The sequence below is a fragment of the Raphanus sativus genome, chromosome 3, assembly GCF_000801105.2.
Source record: "Raphanus sativus cultivar WK10039 chromosome 3, ASM80110v3, whole genome shotgun sequence".
Classification (NCBI taxonomy): domain Eukaryota; kingdom Viridiplantae; phylum Streptophyta; class Magnoliopsida; order Brassicales; family Brassicaceae; genus Raphanus; species Raphanus sativus.
Genome location: NC_079513.1, coordinates 13,378,933 through 13,398,074, shown reverse-complemented (window position 1 = coordinate 13,398,074; position 19,142 = coordinate 13,378,933). Strand labels below are relative to the sequence as shown.

Genomic DNA, 19,142 nt, shown 5'->3' with positions numbered 1-19,142 from the left:
ATTTTTATCCATAATTTAAAACAAAAGTTGGCATATTTATTTATTTATATGTAAACATAGTAATATAAATGCTAATAATTGTTATTGACATATATATATATATATATATATATATATATATACATAATGGTATGAGGCATGGGAATCAAAGAATAGTTATAGATAATTACATGCCAAATACTGGCGGTTGTTATTCAAAAACGTGGGTTATAAATTGAACAAAAAATATTTTTCCTAGAATATAGGAAAGAGAAGTTTTAATAAACTGAAAAATTACGTGTAAGTATTGGAGTATATTTATATGTGATTAATGGTAGTTAGTTATTAAAAATAAAATTTAAGAAGTGGATACAACTAATATCAATTGGTCATGCTGGAGAATTAATAGAATAGATGATGATGTGTTAAGTTTATTTACAAAATAGAATTAAATATTTTAAATTTAAATTAATTTCAGTGTTCATCTGCCATGAAAATAAATTATTTGATTAATTTTAATACCAAAAATAAGAACTTTGACTAAAACTAAGATGATACATAATTAAAGGAAAAACTTTATAAAATGAAAATTTAAATCTAAAAATGATAAAATATAAAACTTATAATAGATTATCAATTACAAAAATAAAAATAAAATAATATTCTATTAATGTCATATCAGTACATTTTGGTTTCTCTGTTATCATTTTCTTTGACTGACATATATAGTACAAATTTCATCAGAATCTAAAAATCACAAATCTTTTAGTTGTATTAAAAAGAGTGAATGTGTGATATACCCCTAACGGATGTCCAAATTAGAGAAATACCCATGATGTGACATAAAGGCAAAATATGATGACTTTTGTGACTTGAATGGACAAAATTACCCTTACTTCGTTATACAAAATTTGTTACGAGTAACATATTTTTAACATGATATAAAAAATTATTAGCAAATTAACAAAATTTAACATGCTACAAATTTTGTTATCGGGTTACATCTATTTATTAACGTATTAAACAAATCGCTAACAAACAGGTTAGCATGTTAACAATGCTAGTATCATAAAAATACATATATTAACCGTTAATCAATTATCTATCAAATAGCCGTAAACTTATTTGTAACAGCTAACACTCTATGTATCCGTTACAAAGTCATTAAAATATAATAATAATGGGTAGATAATGAAATAACTGCTAACTTACATAAAATCTAAATAAAAGAATGTATATTTCAAGATATGAAATTGGAAATAATAGAATTAGTATGAGATAATAACATTAGCAATATAGGTGTCAAAAGAATCAGAGTAAAAAATAGAGATTTATGGTGAAAAAATGAAAGCATAAATATGATATGTATGAGAGATAAAGAGATTAGAAGATAGAGAAGAGAAGAGAGAGAGAATGATATAAGGGTAAAATGGTCCGGTTTTTGGATCTTGAAAACTGAGGGTAAATCGCTAATTATGGCTTGGTTTAGGGATAATCCCACCAATTTCTGTATTAAAAATGTATGAAACGTCTAATGAAATCATTTAGAAATACTATCAATTTTCTGAATTTGTACCTTGTTAACCGATATTGGATCACTAGTTGATGTCGGTGAGAAGGGTTTTTACCGGATTTTTAGTTAGTGGTTGTTAAATCCGAATCAGATTATTTAAAAAGGTCACCAAATTTTCGATTCGACTGTGGATCCAGATTGCATTCCCAAAGCATAGAAAATTATAAATATCGATGTTAGTCACTAACTTTATAGTAACTGTAGTCACAGAAACCACAAAATCTATACTATATAGTATTTATAATATTTTAGAATTTCAGATATTTGAGTCCTCCAGAAATAATAATATATAGTATTTATAATATTTTATAATTTCAGATATTTGAGTCTCTCAGAAATAATAATATGTCAAAACTGAAATTTTGTAAACATGTCTTGGGGGGTGATTGGTTTGATTGTAACTGTAGAAAATTTACTGTAGGATTTAAGCTGTAGAATTTTTTGATTTAGCTTTAAGTGATGTAAATTTAAAATTTATTGCTGCAGCAATATATTTCCTACAGCAAAAAAATGGAGCTTTAAAAAATAAGATTATTACAGTCATTTTCTCTATATTTTTTGTTGTAGCTTTAAAAACCAATATAAAGCGTGATTGGTGATTTTAAAAGTTGTAGGTAAAAACTATAACTAAAACCACCTCCTACAACCCAACCAATCACACCCTTGATCTAGTATTTATATACATCGTAAAGTAACGTATACCGAGGTTGATTCGTTTTTTTTTCTTTCTTTTTTGGATTTTCCTATTGTCCCTTTTTGCGGATAATATTCATGAAGGACTTTTTTTATGAAGGATTTTCTTCGTACAAATTTATGACAATCTAACCACATCAACTGGTTAATCTCTGAAACTTGTCAGTTAACTGATCTTAATGAATCTACACTTCTTATGCAAATACAATCATTGATACCTACCTATAAGAGCATCTTAGTAGGGGTGTAGGAGCAAATTCCAAGATAGCAGCTTAGTTTATGATAAAGTAATGGCAAACAAATGTTCAAAAAAAAAAGTAATGGCAAACATTCTATATCGGGAACATTGGGAAAATTGTCTTTTAAATCACTAACTTTCAAATTTGGTTGAAAAAAAGTCTGAACTTTCCTTTGGATCATTTAAAGCACCAATTTAATTTGACTAGCCATTTTAAACATCAATTTAGTTTGACTAAACCAAATTAAGCACGACGTTAACTCGAATAACAGAATAATTAAACAGAGTTAAATGCCGTCTCTAATCTCCGTTAAGTTCAAAACGACGTCGTTTAAAAATATTTTAAAAATATGTATTTGGGTGGAATCGAACCCATGACAATAGACACACACATGTAAGGCTCAAACCACTAGACCACTTAAATTGTTTTTAACATGATTGACTAGTAATAGTTATTATTGTGAAACCTCCAAATCATCTTATTCAACCCTAAATCCCTAAATAATTTTATAAATATTAAAATTTGTAAATAAATTATTAACTATTCAAAATTTGTGAACATTACTAAAAATATTAAAACCTATAATAATTATTAACTTAACTATAATATTAAGTATAATTTACAAGTATTATTAAAAATACTACTTATAATTAACTATATGATACTAAATGATTTTTAATTTAATAGCAATACTAAATGATTTTTGAATTATGATTTTAATTATAATTTTTCATAATACTAAAATTTTTAATTAAAAATCACAATTAAAAATCATTTTGTTTTATTAGTAATTAAAAATCATCTAGTAATTAAAATTATAATTAACAATCATTTAGTATACTATTAATTAAAATATAATTAATTATTATTATAAATAAGACAAGTTATTATTAACTATAATTGTTTATTATAATTTTAATAATACTAAAAGATTATATTTTTTAAAATCATAATTAAAAATCATTTTGTATTATTATTAGTTAAAAATTATAATTAAAAATTATTTAGTTATTATACTCACAAAATTTCAAATAACTAATAAGCTATTTACAAGTTTTAATATTTATAAAATCATTTAGGGATTTATAGTGGAAGAAGATGATTTGGAGGTTTCACAATAATAGGTATTAGTAGTCAATAAAGTTTAAAAAGTGCAAGTAGTCTAGTGGCTTGCGTGTTATATCTGTGTGTCTTTGGTCACAGGTTCGATCCACCCAGATGTGATTTTTTAAAAGATTTCTAAACGACGTCGTTTTGAACTTAACGGAGATTAGAGATGGCATTTAACTCTGTTTAATCATTCTGTTATCCGAGTTAACGTGGAAAGTTCAGGCTTTTTTTAAATCAAATTTGAAAGTTCGTGATTTAAAAGACAATTTTTCCATTCTATATCATTCATTCAATATTTTAATTAAAATAAAAACAAGCAAAAACAGTAGTGAAGATTTTATTATATATGTTTCGCAAGAAAACATAGAACAAAACAAATAGAGAAAAGGACAAGGCACATGAGGAAAGGGCTAAGTTAGTTGTTAGAGGCTGCTGTCTGAATTACGCCACAGTGGGGTCTCCCGAACAAATTTAAATTTTGAGTTCTTTTCATCTAATTATCTACTAGATTCTAACCCGCCCGACTGGGCGGGTGTTATTTTTTTCAACAATATACCATTTATAAATTTTTCTGTTTTGGATATGTCGTAAAACTATTTTGTACGTGTTTCTATATGTTAGAGTGTGTTCATTTTGTATCCTTGTTTGATATATAATAGATAGCGACATCCTTTTTTAAACGGATCATCTATTCTATTAAATTTATTAATACAATTTATTAACTTGTATGATTATCTAAATGACCACAATAAAAATATATCTAAAATACAAACATTATTAATGAAATTACCACTAATGGAGAATTATATATATGTATATAGCATAATATAGTATATCTTATAAGAAAGATATAATAATTTGTTAACAATTGGCCCATTTAAAGGAGAAACAAAATTAAAATTTTAATACTTTTAATTAATTGTTAGGGAAAGAAAATAATAAATTATAATAACAATTATTGTTATGATATTATTATGCAAATAGATAAATATCAGTTGTGATTTCTAGGAAATGGTCCAATGTAACTTTTAAATGGTAGATAAAATCTGTACTTCTCTTTTAATAGAGAAGATATATATAAAAGAGAGTTGAATCTCTCCGGCTGACACATCAGCGTCCACGTCAGAAATTAGAAGTTTCACGAGTTGACACATCAGATACGCACCGTATCACTTAAACTTTGTTCTCTCGAAATGGGCTTCGCAGTGGGCTTCGTCCAGCGCAAATGAAATGCTCTTCGGCACTAGGCCCATCGACACTGTTCTATAGAATCCCTAAATAGATGTTCTCCTTCGTGTTCTTCGTCTGTTTTATTTGGCGCTGAGACTTTCTAGATTCTGTAACGGTGTTTGTGGTTTAATCTTAAATCGTCTTTATTCTCCATCCCACTACGAATCAACCTATTGCGCTCTTCGTCTGCTAGATCCTTATATATATAAACCTTCGATGCGTCGTTTCCGGCAAAATCTATAATCTTCCAGAGATCGCGATCTCTTCATCTCTCTGAAAAAGGCAGCGTCTTGTGGGGTTAGCAAGCTATTCGTCGGCGAGCAGGTGAGGCCAGCGACCATTGGCATTACCCGGAGCAACCACAACTTCAAGTTTTCTGACTATACAATGTCCATACGCTTATGGGTATTCTCAAACCTTGGATATATTATCAAATATATAAGATACTCCAATTTTTCTTTTTCTTTTCCAGTTTAAAATACTCTAAATTTTGTGAGGCTCATAATCCGTTCGTGGAATATAATTATTTATTTTATGGTTATAGTTTAACTTGCAAATGTATGATTATAAATACAAACAAAAGTAATTTAAAAATATATATTATATTTTAACTATGTTTTCACAAATGAAATTTCTATAAGTTCTATATGTATTAATGCTTTTAAAAATATTAATAAACTTTAATATAAATATAAATCACTGTTATAGAATAACTTACAAAATCCAATCAAATGACATAGAAGATTAATCTTATTTCTTCTAAGAATAGGAATAGATGAAGTAGAATAAAAAAACTTATATGATGTATAAATCTTTATAATTACACATTGTGAATGATATAGATGATATAAAAGGGAAAAACATTGACAATACAAGTTAGATCAAATATAAATAAACAATAAAAACATATTTGGATATTCTCATTTCTAAAATAAAACTATACTGTATAGGAAAATTGGTCAATTGTAATAAAATTATGTTTTCATCAAACTAAAACCCACAACAAAAAATATAAATAATAATTATATATAGTATGGTCTCACAACATATACAAAATAAATAAAATTAGAACACATCACATTAAAATAAGTATATATTAAATGTTAAACAAAATAAAAATAGACATTTTAAACTAAATATTTATAGTATACATATATAGATATAATTATGTTTAAATATTTAAAAATATATAACTGGTCCGGATCCGGATATACATGCCTAAAATTTCAGTATCGAGATCTTAATGTTTTAATTTGTATATTAGCCGTTGAAATTATTTTATAGTTTACATCCCGCCCGTAGGGCGGGCCGACCCTAGTATTTGTATATTGAAAAGCATGAAATATTTATTTCTAAAAATTAGCTTGATCAAGAAGAACAAGTACAATAAGCTCATTTTTACTTCAACTTTTTATTAATTACTTATATAAAATTGTATATATAGTGTTTCTTTATAAAATATGATTTTTTTGTTTACTGATGTTGTGTAATAATTTTACTAGATGATAATGTTGTATTTATAGTAAATAGCAATTGGGTTGAATTATTTTTAAAATAATTATTTGGAGATGATACACATGATATTTGTTAATTATTTGGAACCAAAATTGCCAAGCAAGATAGTGTTTTTTCCTTTCCAAAATCTAAAATCAAAATATATTGTAAAATCTATAAACAATCAACACATAAATGTCAATATATATATACTTTTTTGGGGAAAATATATCATATGCATATATATTGTTGAAATAACAACCATAAAATAGCAAAACTGTTTAACCTAGAACCAGAATCAAACACACAAGCTCTGATACAATCTTTTGCTGAATTCATTGATGTATATTAGAAAATATAAGTTCTAGAATAATGAAACCAGAAAAAGAACGCGGAGAAGATAGATATATATAAAAAATTGTTTAACCAGAGTTCATATAGAATAGGTGTACGTAGTGCATGGTTTGTATAGAATTGTTTAAATTTTGAATAGTTAAGGCCTAAAAAATTCTCTACGTAGAGAATTCATACAAGTTTCAAGTACGTACAACCGAAGATGCGTTTAAATTTTATTTACAAATTATGTTAGAATAAAGATATATAGTAAGTATATGCACAAAATGTATGTAAGTAGCGCATGATTTGTAAATTCCAACACCATTGTTAGTCTAATGGTAAAAGATTGTTTTTTTTTTTGACTCAACGGCTAAAGATTGTTTAGCAGGCATTTTGTCATTCAAGTTTAATTTTAAGTTCAAAATGATTATTTACATCGATTAGGTTTCTGACAAAGACATATACGATAATTGGATGCAAAATATCTTTTAATCAAGAGACTTGTTAGTCAGTTGAAATAAGAACTAAAGCTAATCATTGCTTTGAAAAATAATATTAAGACACTATTTGACATATGAATAAGATAGTTTTATCTTAAAAGAATTGAAACCGTGATTAACGACACGAGAATATTACTACCATACATGTGGTGTTTACTTAGTTTTATTTTATTTTATAACAATTCTTTTGTCGTTTAGAGTTTTGATTGTAGTTCGTCCTTGAAGCAATCATATTATATTCATGTTTCTGTTACGAAAAATACTTTTAGTGTACACAACATATCCCTTTTATATTATTAACGGATTTAACTATATGTCACATTTAAAGTAAATATTCAAGGAGAAAAACTAATTACTCAAGCCAGTTTACAAAAAAAAAAACTAATTACTCTTATAATTCTGAAAATTTATCGATCAGGTAAAAAAGCTTTTATCTTATTCCCTCCAGTTACTGTTGAAAAAGTATAATACACAAACAAGTTTATTTCAACTCAAACAAATTGAAATATATTTACTCGACTTTATTCTTTCTCTCAATTTATTTGTACTTGCCCTCACATTTTCATCTTTTAATTTCCTTCCATTTACTCCATATTTCTCAATCGCATTCATTATCTTTTGGTAATGTGAAATTTATTGATAAGTAAAGAAGTTTTGTTTTGTACAGAAGATTTCATTTAAGTAAAGAAGAGTTCATTTACAAGAAGATGATGACCGAATACGGTTCCAATAATCAAGTAGGCCTCCGTGTTTATTGACTTCAATGTAGCGCAGTAAAATAATTGTAGACCACATTTTCAATATCGTTAGTTCCTTTTCTTGCAATGCCAAATTAATTGATATTTATTGATGAGTAAAGAGAAGTTTAGCTATAGTAAAACTGTACTAAAATTAAAGAATTAGATGATGACCGAATAGTGTTTGAATAATGACCATTGTTTAAACTACAACAGAAATTAATTTTGAGTGTGGGCTACTAAGAACATCTCCAAAAGACACTCTATAACTTCATATTTGAAGTTTTTTGTTCTCCAAAAGGAAACTTCAAAACTTTAAATTTGAAGTTTTTAGTAGTGAAACTTCAAATATAGAGTATCACTACTCAAAACTTCAAATTTGAAGTTTCACATTTTTATTTGCATTTTGATCCTTACAATTATAAATTACATTTTATAATTCTTAGATATTTATTGTTTATCATTTTAATCTTTTAAAAAATCATATTTTTATAATATTCATATTTGTTTTCATAAATTTTAGGTTTACACATAAAACTAAATATAAACCTTAAAATAAGAAGTATTAAGGTTTAAAAAAATCTTTAGACTTCAAATATAAAATTTAAAAATATCTTTAAACTTCAAATATGAATTTTTTGCAAGTTTAATATTTAGTTATGTATTTATATTTATAATTTATATATTTACTGTAAGATTTTATTAATTAATATTAATGTGATATTTTATATATGTACTAGTTATTTATAAGTTTTATGGATTTATATTAATTATAACAAATATATGGACCATAGTATAAAATATAAATAATTTTGAAGTTAGGTTTGAAGTTTGTCTTTTGGAGAAGAACACATTGAAACTTTAAATTTAGAGTTTTGCAAACTCTAAAATAGAGAGTTCTTTTGGAGATGCTCTAATATTAAAAAGCATAAAACTGAAATAATTAAAAATGACATAAATAAAATAGGGTTGTTGCAAGAAAATATTAAATAAACACTACAATCCCAAAAATACTTTAAAACAATACTTCACTATAGAGTTCTTTCGCGGCACGACATTGACTAATGGGTACTAGAGGATCCTAGAACAATTTAAAGTGTTAATTGGTCTTAATTGTTACAGAGAAGTTAATCTTGTTAAGTACTACAGTCCACAGGATAGTTAATACTCTATATCACCAGGAGGATTTGGCACTAGATGATTTTTTTCTTCTAGAGTGCTTTTAAATTTTTAAATTCTTTAAAACAAAGACACATCTATTGTTCAAAAGTGATTTTTTTTTTTGAACTGAAAGTGTTTTTTTTTGTCTTGAATAAATTTAACGTTCATTTTTAAAATTACTCTACATTAATACAACTATCTATATATACCTAGAACATTTTAGAGTTGGGCCCTTACTATGGGGTAACTAACTAGCGAATAAAATTACAAAACTAACGTACATGTTAAATAGTACTAATACTAATAATTTTATAATGGTATCAAATTTCCAACATAACTTTTTCTCTGATGTGACCCTAAGCTTACCAACGGCGACTAATATGCTACCAACGAATCTTTTCTTTTACGAGATATTCATTATAGATTATTTATTGGTAATCATATTCATTATAGATTTTACTGAAAAGTTTATTATATGTACTATTTTACGTGGACAGGACACTAATTGACTTATACATGTGAGCAATTATAAGTGCGTAGATTTGATTTAAACACTTTATCGTAAAAAGTTTTGAATTTTATTTTGGTCTAGACTAGATTATGGGAATCCTTGGTGTATCACAATTTATCTTTATGGAAAATAAGTGTTTATTTCCATGTGCTTTATTGCTAATTCTTTGAAAGTTTTAACCACCCTTCAACTTTAATAATTGATGTTGTCAAAATCCTAGAAATATCACATTTTTGCAAAAAGGAGAAATCAATAATGTAATTTGTTCAAAACGTTAATATAGACCGACTGCGGTCAAATATTATATATATATATATATATATATTAGGATAAGACTTGTATTTGTGTAGGGTAAACTATTTATTAAAAAAACTTATGTTTTCATAGTAAAATCTGATAATTTCTGAATACATGTTTTTTATAATCAAAATAATTTGATATTTATGTTTTTCTCAATATAGGATAATTAACTAACTATAGATATTTGCTACACATAAAAAATTATAGATGCTCAAATGAAACAATTAAAATATGATATTATTGATATTCCTATAATCATAAATTAAGAGTTGTGAAAAATTTTGATGGTATTTCTAAAGAAAAACTCAATCGTGTATATATATAGTAGGCATAAGTAGGTTTTCAGATTGTTTTGGAAAATTTAAACAATTAGCATTAATCATCTAGAAACCATATTTAGTGTGTTACATTGAACAAATATATATGTGAATTTTCAATAACCACAACAAAAAATTTGCAAGTTGTTTTCAATGGTCAAAATTATAGACTTGTGACAAAGTATATTATCTTAAATTAACTTACCATATAGAACTTGTTCAAAATTTTGTACCAAGTTTAAAATTCGGTGGAAACATTAACTTGGTGAAAAAATTCTTATTTATTTAAACAGCTTGGTATAAAAACAATTAATTTAAAGTTACCAAAGAGCTTGATTATAAAATTGTGTATCACGAAAATTTGGTTCAAATTTTAAAGATTTTTATTTTCTTATAACGGTAATAATACAATAATTTATGATTGATTCTCCTCGTCTCAATTGAAATTAAAAAGAACATTTAAGCGATCTCAATTATAGATAATCCAAATTAATTAATTGTTATCTAACTAAACATATTGTATTGACAAATTTAAGATTTATTTATGACGAATTAAGATTAAAAAATATTAGTAATTCACGAAAGATGTATGTTATTTACAGGTGTCAAAATGAGTTATAACTCATGAGCTAACTCATCTCAGATTTTTCATGAGCACAATCTATATTTCTTAGTCTAATTTAATAAATGAGTTCAGTGATTGAGTTTAAATTAGATATACGAGTTATATGAACGATCTTTAATAAACATGAACTAACTCATGAGATTAATCGTTTTTATGATATACATATATATAGATGACTTCTGTTTTTTATGTAAGAAAATATGATTTCTATATCAATCATATTTATCTTCTAAAATTAAAATTTAAATATATATATATATATATATATATATATAAAAAATGAATATTGATATCAATCCTCACATCATATATCTTTAGAATTAAAATATAAAACAAATATCCCTAAGACTCTCATGCAGAATAAATCTTTATGATTTAAATAGATGAAAACTTTGATGATAAATCATCTTAAAACAATTATATGGAATAGATTTTTGGATTATTGATTTAGCTTTGATATAATTTACTATTATGTATTGGTTTTATTCAGTATTTAATATTAATGTTTTGGATTTTTAATAGTTAAATTTTAAAGTATATTATGCAAATTATTCATTTTTGTAATACTTTTTAATATTTGATCGCTAGTTGGTTCATTTAATTCATCTCCATAGATGATCTGAATTCGAGTTTATATATTGAAACTCATATAATAAATGAATTGAGATGAGCTGAGTTAAGTGGAACGAGGTAACTCATTTTGACACTCATAATGTTATTCTAGTCATATAACAAATTTTCTATGTTACTTTTAGTAAATTTCACATGTAAAAATGATATTTTATTTTGAATTAAATTTAAAAATTCAGTTTAAAAAATTCATATATTGAATTTTAGTAAAAAGATTCATATTTTTTGTTAATTATATATGACCATGCTTTTTGAGAAAAGATATATGCTGAGGCAGTGGTGGAGCCAATGTGTTGATAAGGGGGTCAATTGACCCTGGTGAATTTCTGATTTTAAAAAACTTACATGTATATTTATGTAAAAAGCTGGAAAATATTGCAAAATTTGGTTAATTGACCCTATAAAATTTTGTTAACTGGCCTTATAATATAATGACCTCCTAAATTTATTTCCCGCCTCCGCCACTGTGTTTAGGTCTCACTTTATAACTCCAACCGCACGACCAGGAAAAAAAACACTACAATGCCACTAAGGTTAATCCCACATGCTATAATTCTCATAATTGAGATTCACATGCATCCTATACTCATAAATCGTTATGTACACATAATGGATGAATTATACAAACTGTATACATAGATATTCAAAATAAATAAGAACATGGGATTAAAAAAAACAAAAAAAAATGAAGAGGAGACATACGACATAGAAAATTGTAAAGTAATTCAAACGAAAACTTGATGTGGATAATGTGAATTAATGGAGTAGAAGAAGTACACCACAGTAGTTTCAGATCAGTGCGGTCGAATCAAATAAAATGAATCGATCTGGCAAAGTATGTTGATATTTGTTACTATCATATTGGAGTATTGTTTATTACAGTCGAGAAGTGTGAAGCTAGTCGACGCGGTTTTATACACCGAGTCACAATACGCAACCTAGCATATATTAAAGGACAAGACTTAGGTTCACTTCCTATGGTGAACCTTCAAATTCACCACCTTCTAGTAACAATCAAAGTGCCAACTAGACTAATAATAAAATAATTAAAAAATAAATAATATCACATTTAATAATGTTAATGTCACTATTTAATCCCTAAACTCAAACTATATACCCTAAATCCAAATTCTAAACCCTAAATTTAAAATTATAAACCCAAACTCTATATCTTAAACCCAAACTCTATACCCTAAACCAAAATCTTAACCCTAAACCCAAACCATAAATCATAAACCAAGAAATCTAAATTTTAAACCCAAAATTATACCCTAAACTCAAACCATAGACCCTAAACCCAAATCATATACTCTAAAACCAAACCATAAACCCTAAACCCAAACCGTAGACCCTAAACCAAACCCTAGACCGTAACCCAAACCATGAACTCTAAATCCAAAATTTAATTCTTAACCTTAAATTTCAAAAGAACAACATCAATATTAATCCAAAATTTAGGATATAGTGTTTGGATTTTGTATTTACGTTTTGGGTTTAGAGTCTAGAATTTGGTTTAGGGTATAGGTTTGGGTTTAGAGTTCAGGTTTTTGGGTTTATGATTTATAGTTTGGGTTTAGGGTATAGAATTTAGGTTTAGGGTATAGAGTTTGGGTTTATAATTTATAATTTAAGATTTAAATTTTGGATTCAGGGTATAGAGTTTGAGTTTATGGATTAGATAGTGATATTAGCATTATTAAAATTGACACTATTTGTTTTTTTTAATTATTTTGATTTTTGAAAAATTATTTAATATTTTTAATCATTAATCTAGTTGGCACTTTAATTGGTTATTAGAGAGGTGGTGAATTTGAAGATTCACCATAGGGGGTGAATCCAAGTCTTGTCCTATATTAAATCACAGTCTTATATGTTACTAATCAAAGTCGCTGTTGTTAATTCGGTCTATAGTAGTTTAGTTCTATTGGATTTGGTATCATAACTCGGTTTCATCTTCAAAAACAGCTGTCTTCCTATTGATGGCGAAGGGTTAAATGTCAGCCATTTTAGGACATAATTTGACTTTACTATTAATCATCTTTTTCTATACTGTACATTTTGTTTTTGCTTGGGAACATTTTAATTACCTTCTATTTTTTTTCTTGCCAAACAAAATCTTCTATCAATGTCCCTATGTTTTTAGTAGCATTAAGTTTTGTTAATGGTGTGTTTTTCAGTAGCATTAACTTTTGTAAATGGTGTTTTTTCAGCTGGATTAATTTTTTGTTAATGTATATTAATATAACTTCCACTATATGACATTGAAAATTTTGTAAGAACGTTAGAGCTTTCTATAATGTGCATATGCATGATTGGTAGATACTTAATAGTGAATTTCTTTGACTAAGTAAAATTAGAAGATAACATTTACAGAATGTCAGTACAAATAAATTATACTATTAGGTAGATGTCATCGTTATTAACATAGCTTAACAAGCAACCAATATAGTAGCATTTATTTTAAACAATGTCTGGTGAAAATTACAATTGTCAATTAGTATTTTGGCTTATATCAATCGGTGGTTGAAGATTAGTTTTCTAGTCCGTGGAAATTTCCAACTCGTTTGAATTTTTGATTATAAAGATAATAAAACCGATAATTGCCAGCTAATAACGATTTTAAAATAACTAAACAATTAGGAGAAAAAAACGTAGGTATTGAATCGGTCCCTTATGAACAAAGGCCACCTCAAACGACTAGTTTGCTCATTATAAAAACAACTCTTGTCCATGCAGAAATACAATCAATCACTTCTTTTTCATCTTCTTCAAACACGAAACATTTTCTCCAAGTTCTTCTTTCTTTAATAATTTGGACACAAAAGGCCTTAGCAGCCAGTGAGAATTATCCGGTGATCTAAACAATGGCGACTCCGGCATGGAGTCATGCCAGTGGTCAATGGGTAGTAGCCATGTTGGCGTTACTCGTTGGCTCGGCAATAGCTACCGAACCTTACTATTATAACTCTCCGCCACCACCATATGAATATAAATCTCCTCCCCCTCCGGTTAAGTCTCCTCCACCTCCTTATGAATATAAATCTCCTCCCCCTCCGGTTAAGTCTCCTCCACCACCGTATTACTACCATTCACCGCCACCGCCGGTGAAATCCCTCCTCCTCCTTATGTATACCAGTCTCCTCCTCCTCCGGTGAAGTCTCCACCACCACCTTATTACTACCACTCTCCACCACCACCCGTGAAGTCTCCTCCCCCTCCTTATGTATATAGCTCTCCTCCTCCTCCGGTTAAGTCTCCACCACCACCATATTACTATCACTCTCCTCCTCCTCCGGTGAAGTCTCCACCACCACCGTATTATTACCACTCTCCTCCACCACCAGTGAAATATCCTCCTCCTCCTTACTATTATCATTCTCCACCACCTCCGGTGAAATCTCCACCACCACCATATTACTATCACTCACCACCTCCTCCACTGAAGTCTCCCCCACCCCCTTATTACTACCATTCCCCACCACCTCCGGTAAAATCTCCACCACCACCTTACTACTATCATTCTCCACCTCCTCCAGTGAAGTCTCCTCCACCACCATACTACTACCACTCTCCTCCTCCTCCAGTTAAGTCTCCTCCACCACCATACTACTACCACTCTCCTCCTCCTCCGGTAAAGTCTCCACCACCACCGTATTACTACCACTCTCCTCCTCCTCCGGTAAAGTCTCCACCACCACCGTATTACTACCACTCTCCTCCTCCTCCCGTCAAATCTCCACCTCCTTACTACTACCACTCTCCTCCTCCTCCAGTCAAATCTCCACCACCACCTTATTACTACCACTCTTCTCCTCCTCCGGTCAAATCTCCTCCACCCCCATACTACTACCACTCACCGCCTCCTCCAGTGAAATCACCACCCCCACCTTACTATTACTCATCCCCACCACCACCAAAGTCTTACCCTCCACCATACTACTACTCATCTCCACCACCACCACCAAAGTCGTACTCCCCACCGTACTACTACTCATCGCCACCACCTCCGGTGTCATACCCTCATCCTCAGCCACATCCACATCCACTTGTCTTCAAAGTTATTGGTAAAGTGTATTGTTACAGATGTTATGACTGGACTTACCCCAAAAAGTCCCACGATAAGAAGCATCTCAAAGGTAACTAAGTCTTCCACGTGTTCAATAATTAATTTTTTAATCTTAGCTAACTTAATCACAGAAAATATTATCTTGATGATTATAGAATGATAATAGGCTTGGCTTATAAGATTTAAATAAACTAGCATATATATATGTATTGTGAAGTGGTAGTTGCAAGTCTAGATTCTTTATTAGTGGAGAAAAGAAAACGATTAAGTCAAGAAAAAACAAAAATCTGTTATTGACCAATTAAACAATCCAAAGAGATAAAACAAGCAAAATCGATTTCGTAGATAGCAATAAAAAGGACATAAAATGATAGGTTAAATTTAAATAATTTCTTTGGTCATATAGGTGCTGTTGTGGAAGTGACTTGTAAGGCCGGTGACAAGACAGTGAAGGCGTACGGAAAGACCAAGATCAACGGTAAATACGCAATCACCGTTAAGGGATACAACTACCGTAAATACGGTGGCGAAGTCTGCACGGCCAAGCTCCACGCTCCACCTAAGGGCTCGCCATGTAACATTCCTACAAGTTACCATTTGGGAAACAAAGGTGCTAAACTCCATGTGAAATCAAAGACAAAGTACGAGGTTGTGCTTTATGCTAAGTCCTTTGCTTATGCATCTAAGAAACCTTACGGAGAATGCCACAAGCCGGCTCCTTACCATCCTCCTTACTACTACAAGTCTCCACCACCACCTTCTCCAGTTTACTACTACAAGTCTCCACCACCACCAACTCCGACTTATGTCTATAAATCACCACCTCCTCCAACTCCGACTTATGTCTACAAATCACCACCTCCACCAACCCCTACATACATCTACAAATCTCCTCCACCACCAACTCCGACTTACGTCTACAAGTCACCACCTCCACCAACCCCTACTTATGTCTACAAGTCGCCGCCTCCACCAACTCCGACTTATGTATACAAATCACCACCACCACCAACCCCTACATATGTCCACAAGTCACCCCCACCACCAACTCCAACCTATGTTTACAAATCACCTCCTCCTCCAACACACACTCCTACACCATACTACTACCATTCTCCACCACCACCAGTTAAATCTCCTCCACCTCCATATTATTACCATTCGCCACCACCACCACCATATTATTACCATTCACCACCTCCTCCAGTGAAATTTCCTCCTCCTCCTTACTACTACCACTCCCCACCTCCTCCGGTGAAATCTCCTCCTCCACCTTACTACTACCACTCTCCACCTCCTCCGGTGAAGTCTCCTCCTCCACCTTACTATTACCACTCACCATCTCCTCCGGTGAAGTCTCCTCCTCCACCTTACTACTACCACTCACCACCCCCTCCCGTAAAGTCACCACCACCACCATATTACTATCACTCCCCACCTCCTCCAGTGAAATCACCACCACCACCATATTATTACCATTCACCACCTCCTCCGGTCAAAGCTCCTCCTCCACCGTACTATTACCATTCACCTCCTCCACCGGTGAAATCTCCACCACCACCATACTACTACCATTCACCACCCCCACCGCTCAAATCTCCTCCACCACCTTACTATTACCACTCACCACCCCCACCGGTCAAATCTCCTCCACCACCTTATTACTACCACTCACCACCTCCACCGGTGAAATCGCCACCACCGCCTTACTACTACCACTCGCCACCCCCACCGGTCAAATCTCCTCCACCACCCTATTACTACCACTCACCACCTCCACCGGTGAAATCGCCACCATCGCCATACTATTACCATTCACCACCCCCACCGGTCAAATCTCCTCCGCCACCCTATTACTACCACTCACCACCTCCACCGGTGAAATCGCCACCACCGCCATACTATTACCAGTCACCACCCCCACCGGTCAAATCTCCTCCGCCACCCTATTACTACCACTCACCACCTCCACCTGTGAAATCTCCTCCACCACCATACTACTACCATTCACCACCTCCACCGGTCAAATCTCCTCCACCACCATATTACTACCACTCACCACCCCCACCCGTGAAATCTCCTCCTCCACCATACTACTATCACTCACCACCTCCACCAGTAAAGTCTCCACCACCACCATACTATTACCATTCACCACCTCCTCCAGTCAAATCTCCTCCTCCACCATACTACTACCATTCACCACCTCCTCCGATGAAATCTCCACCACCACCATACCATTACAACTCTCCACCACCACCAGTAAAATCTCCCCCACCTCCAGTATACATCTACGCTTCTCCTCCACCTCCTACCCATTACTAGACTCATCAAATTCAACCAAATTTCCACATTATTCAAGTAAGTCCCAACGCTCCAACACTTTCAATATGCTCTATATCCATTTCCATAGAACTTTGTCTCAAATCTCAGTTTCTTCGTCACAGGTTTTCTTTTTAAAAATGAAATAAAGGAAGGGTCTAAGTCAAAGGGAGGAAGTGAACCAAATAAGGATCGTCGCGTGGAAACGAGAAACAATAGATATATAACAGAGGTCCACATCACTTCATCTTTGTCAATGTCGCTCATCTTCCACTGGTGCATCATCATTTTCGCGTCTTCATCAAGTCAAATTGTTTCTAAGACCTTTTAGATCGTATCATATTCTTCTTTGCTCCCTCTTGTTGTTAAGTGAAAGAAATGGGTTACGTTATTTATTGGTTGTGCATATAGTTTCTATGTGTTTCTTTTCTTTAATGTAATGAGAGAGTTAGCAAATAAAAAACGTTCAGTTTCTTATTTCTTACTATTGTCAAATTCAGTTATTTTTTATTCTATTTTTGAAACATAGTTTGAAAGAATAACAAGTTCCAAAAGTTAGCAAAAAAAAGAATAAACAAGTTAAAATTATACATTCTTGTGAGTTGGCCAAGACATAGTTGCTATCTATTGAACATGCAGGAGGTTAGCGTTGCTTCAAACGCTGGAAAGTGGAAGCAGCAACATTTTTGCCATCTTATTGGCTTATTAATTAATTTTGTTGTGTAGTTAGTAAGAGAATCACTTTCGTTCAACTAATTTCTACCTGCTTTTTTGATATTTGACTATTAAGCAATACTATTTGCAAAAAACCGCCGGATTACAAAATTAAATTTGATTAAGAAAATCAAACTGAAGTACATTTCAGTAGATAATCAATCTGATTTGTTTGAGTTTCAAATCTAAACTTATCCGAATGATACTGCTTTGTTTCGCTGGAGAAACCAATGTAAATCTCATACTGACTTCCTAATGATGATAGCTTTTTTATCTTTCAGAAAAAAGAAAAAAAAAACGATGATAGTTTTCTTTAGTTGATGATAGTTTTCTTTAGTTGAACTTAAACCCAAAAGACGAAATTAGCTGGGCCTAAGACATGTGTGGAAAACCTGGTTATTGTATTACTCGAAACTAGGAGTTGTAGTTTGGGCTTTGGGATATAAATACCTCACATGAAACTAGGAGTTGTTTTTTTTTAGCGAACTACTACTTGCATTAAAAACAGAGTATCATTCCCTAATGGGAGAGTTAATCATACAAGAGAGAGCCGACTTAGCCACATTGTCGGCCTCTAAATTCTTCAAACGGGGAACATAAACAAA

At 30.8% G+C, this 19,142-nt stretch overlaps 1 protein-coding gene across 1 annotated transcript; it reads left to right on the top strand.

The window, feature by feature from the left end:
* Positions 1-14,145: 14,145 nt before the first annotated feature.
* On the top strand, positions 14,146-18,300 carry LOC108845231 (extensin-2). Its single transcript, XM_057004538.1, is given in 4 exon segments — positions 14,146-14,543; positions 14,546-15,571; positions 15,908-17,862; positions 17,949-18,300. Coding segments are annotated over 3 exon segments (3,189 nt in total). The 5' UTR covers positions 14,146-14,299; the 3' UTR covers positions 17,827-17,862; positions 17,949-18,300.
* Positions 18,301-19,142: the final 842 nt, after the last annotated feature.